At 50.0% G+C, this 4,478-nt stretch overlaps 1 protein-coding gene across 1 annotated transcript; it reads left to right on the plus strand.

The window, feature by feature from the left end:
- Positions 1–2,071: 2,071 nt before the first annotated feature.
- Positions 2,072–2,959, plus strand: LOC139365875 (sericin-2-like). Its single transcript, XM_071102933.1, has one exon. It carries the CDS (start codon positions 2,072–2,074, stop codon positions 2,957–2,959), a length of 888 nt encoding a protein of 295 aa, XP_070959034.1.
- The last annotated feature ends 1,519 nt before the right edge of the window (positions 2,960–4,478 follow it).

Here is a 4,478-nt window from a genome sequence, read left to right on the forward strand (position 1 = left end):
CTGTCCTGTCCAATGGAACGCGACTGGAGACTGTCCTGTCCAATGGAATGAGACTGGAGACGGTCCTGTCCAATGGAACGCGACTGGAGACTGTCCTGTCCAATGGAACAAGACTGGAGACTGTCCTGTCCAATGGAACGAGATTGGAGACTGTCCTGTCCAATGGAACGAGATTGGAGACTGTCCTGTCCAATGGAATGGGACTGGAGATGGTCCTGTCCAATGGAATGAGATTGGAGTCTGTCCTGTCCAATGGAACGAGAGTGGAGACTGTCCTGTCCAATGGAACGAGACTTGAGACTGTCCTCTCTCTGACCTCACTGGGGAACGGAAGTACTGTATGAACACACACAGCAGCAGGCTGAGTATTTCTGTGAGTTAATGTCCTTTGACAGTTTGGCTCCAGGTCCAGAGTATCTCTCTGTGAGTTAATGTCCTTCAATAGTTTGGTTTCAGGTCCAGAGACTGAGACAGAACCAAAAACAGAACCTGCTCGCCTGTGACTAATGCACAAGCTTGAAGCAAAACACTGTATGTGTGTGTGTGTGTGTGTGTGTGTGTGTGTGTGTGTGTGTGTGTGTGTGAGTGAGTGAGTGTGTGTGCGTGTGCGTGTGCGTGTGCGTGTGCGCGTGCACGTGTGTGTGTTTGTGTGTGTGTGCGTGCGTGCGTGCATGTGATGCAGAGCTGCAGATATAAGCCAGCTACTCCAGAGGAGTGAATTGGCTGGTTGGAACAAAGCCATCGACAGAAGCATTAAAGTGACAATAGAATGTTTACAGTCTGAGCCTTCCATTCATTCTGCTGCCTGATAGGCTACACATCAACAAGCTGAAGAATGCTCACACCACATTATAGGGAGCCACGATGGAAATTAGTCTGGCAAACACACTCAAACACAAACAAATGCACGCATGTCTGCACACACACACTTACACTCACACACATACGCACACACACACAAAGACACACACACACACTTACACTCACACATACGCACACACACACAAAGACACACACACACACTTACACTCACACATACGCACACACACACACAGCAATTCTCCTCCCTGGGGCAGAGTTATTCACCCACAACAGTAATTTCCCTTCCTGCTCCCCACTTCTCAATTCCCCCATTCCCCCATTCTGCCTTGCAGTTATTGCAGATTATACTCTTTGTGTGGCTGTGTTGTAGCGTGTGTGTGTATATGTTTTAGTGTGTGTGTGTTAGTGTGTGTGTGTTTTAGAGTGTGTGTGTGTGTGTGTGTGTGTGTGTGTGTTAGTGTGTGTGTGTTTTAGAGTGTGTGTGTGTGTGTGTGTGTGTGTGTGTGTGTGTGTGTGTGTGTGGGTGTGTGCGCATACCAGTCACATCTCAGAATTCTTTCCTCGCTGTTATAGAGGCCAGACAGTGAACACATGTTGGGTGATGTATGTCTTGCAGGTCAGATACACTCATTTGCTGCACACTCATACACACAACACAGTCATTTAGGCCCGTTCCACACAGCAGACCATGGGGTACTTAGCCTTTTCTCAAACTATCTTCTACTTTCCCATGTTCTACTCTACTGTTCTGCATAAAATGTTTTATGTCATTCATTATTTTACCTCTCAGCATACCAGACCAGTTTTAATGTTAGTGAAGGGAGGCAGAGAGTACCATGGGTAGCAGGGAGGCAGAGAGCACTATGGGTAGCGGGAAGGCAGAGAGCACTATGGATAGCAGGGAGGCAGAGAGCACTATGGGTAGCAGGGAGGCTGAGAGCACTATGGGTAGCAGGGAGGCTGAGAGCACTATGGGTAACGAGGAGGCAGAGAGCAATATGGCTAGCGGAGAGACAGGGAGCACTATGGGTCACGGGGAGGCAGAGAGCACTATGGGTAGTGGGGAGGCAGAGAGCAGTATGGGTAGTGAGGAGGCAGAGAGCGGTATGGGTAGTGAGGAGGCAGAGAGCACTATGGGTAGCGGAGAGGCAGAGAGCAGTATGGATAGTGAGGAGGTAGAGAGCACTACGGGTAGCAGTGAGGCAGAGAGCACTATGGGTAGCGGGGAAGCAGGGAGACAGAGAGCACTATGGGTGGCGGGGAGGCAGAGAGCACTGTGGGTAGCGGGGAGGCAGAGAGCACTGTGGGTAGTGGGGAGGCAGAGAGCAGTATGGGTAGTGGGGAGACAGAGAGCACTATGGGTGGTGGGGAGGCAGAGAGCAGTATGGGTAGTGAGGAGGCAGAGAGCACTATGGCCAGCAGGGAGGCAGAGAGCACTATGGCTAGCAGGGAGGCAGAGAGCACTATGGGTAGCAGGGAGGCTGAGAGCACTATGGGTAGCAGGGAGGCTGAGAGCACTATGGGTGGTGGGGAGGCAGAGAGCAGTATGGGTAGTGAGGAGGCAGAGAGCACTATGGCTAGCAGGGAGGCAGAGAGCACTATGGGTAGCAGGGAGGCTGAGAGCACTATGGGTAGCAGGGAGGCTGAGAGCACTATGGGTAGCAGGGAGGCTGAGAGCACTATGGGTAGCAGGGAGGCTGAGAGCACTATGGGTAGCAGGGAGGCTGAGAGCACTATGGATAGCAGGGAGGCAGAGAGCACTATGGGTAGCAGGGAGGCTGAGAGCACTATGGGTAGCAGGGAGGCTGAGAGCACTATGGGTAACGGGGAGGCAGAGAGCAATATGGCTAGCGGAGAGACAGGGAGCACTATGGGTCACGGGGAGGCAGAGAGCACTATGGGTAGTGGGGAGGCAGAGAGCAGTATGGGTAGTGAGGAGGCAGAGAGCACTACGGGTAGCAGTGAGGCAGAGAGCACTGTGGGTGGCGGGGAGGCAGAGAGCACTATGGGTAGCGGGGAAGCAGGGAGACAGAGAGCACTATGGGTGGCGGGGAGGCAGAGAGCACTATGGGTAGCGGGGAAGCAGGGAGACAGAGAGCACTATGGGTGGCGGGGAGGCAGAGAGCACTGTGGGTAGCGGGGAGGCAGAGAGCACTGTGGGTAGTGGGGAGGCAGAGAGCAGTATGGGTAGTGGGGAGACAGAGAGCACTATGGGTGGTGGGGAGGCAGAGAGCAGTATGGGTAGTGGGGAGGCAGAGAGCACTATGGGTGGTGGGGAGGCAGAGAGCAGTATGGGTGGTGGGGAGGCAGAGAGCAGTATGGGTAGTGAGGAGGCAGAGAGCACTATGGCTAGCAGGGAGGCAGAGAGCACTATGGGTATCGGGGAGGCAGAGAGCAGTTTGAAAATTGACTTTATTATGTTGGACTACAGTACCTAAGCCTGCTGTCAGAAACAAACGTTCTAGTTGTATTGCTCCTGTTGCAGTGGGAAAAATAGTATTAGAAAAGCTTGCTGTGTGTGTCTCACTGTGTGTGTGTGTGTGTGTGTGTGTGTGTGTGTGTGTGTGTGTGTGTGTGTGTGTGTGTGTGTGTGTGTGTGTGTGTGTGTGTGTGTGTGTGTGTGTGTGTGTGTCACTTTCATTGTGTATGCGTGTGTGTCTATCGCTGTGTGTGTGTCAACCAACAGTGAGTGTCCAACAAGCCATTGTATCTGTTGTCCTTCATTACGGCTGTCCAGATACAGCTGGATGCACTTCCCTATAACTAGCTACCAATTTGCCCAGCCTCCCTCTTTAAAACCCACACACACACACACACACACACACACACACACACACACACACACACACACACACACACACACACACACACACCGCACACACAGCACGCACAGGCGTTAACTACCTGTAGGGAGTGATTATCAGGGATAATTTAGAAGCAAATTGTGCCTCACATATTACCTCTGTTTTGGTTCATCCCAATGATTAGTGGACCTGTCAGGAAGATGGAATGTTAGACATTTAGAGGGGTTCCTGACTCCTCGTGTCAGAGCTAGTTACATGGAGTAAACCCATCTATAGCCGTCAACACAGAGCCATGGCTCGGGGCTGTGGAGGTCATGACACTTTTTCGGTCGGTGATGGTCAAACAAATAACTGCCGGTCTCACGGTAATTGACCGTTAATTAACATAAACACGTGTATCATCTCCTGGCTTCCACACACAGCCTACAAGCCACTGATGCAGACCTTTGGATCATCCACATTTTAAAAAGTATAATAAATTAATTTAATGTAGCCTACACCATCACAATAAATCCATTATTTATTTTAGAAACATGATATGAAGAAAATGTAGTCTATTTCAGAAGAACATAACATACTCTGAGTTGTCCTTGTGTTAGGTCCTGATCTGGCTATGCCATATGACAGTGGGCTACACTAGTTCATTTAGCAGACAAGATTTGTTTAGAATTCGGTGGAATTATTTTTATATGATTTTATAGTATGAAGAATACAATTGAAAATAGCTGAATAATGTATAAAGGATGTTTTCTCCAATAGATTTGAAGGAGTGAACACATGCAGCTGTTCTGTGTTGAATGGCTAACAAAGAAACAGGTCCTCCTATATGCTTCATTAAAAGTTATTTACAGT

The sequence above is a fragment of the Oncorhynchus clarkii genome, chromosome 14 (assembly GCF_045791955.1).
Source record: "Oncorhynchus clarkii lewisi isolate Uvic-CL-2024 chromosome 14, UVic_Ocla_1.0, whole genome shotgun sequence".
NCBI lineage: Eukaryota > Metazoa > Chordata > Actinopteri > Salmoniformes > Salmonidae > Oncorhynchus > Oncorhynchus clarkii.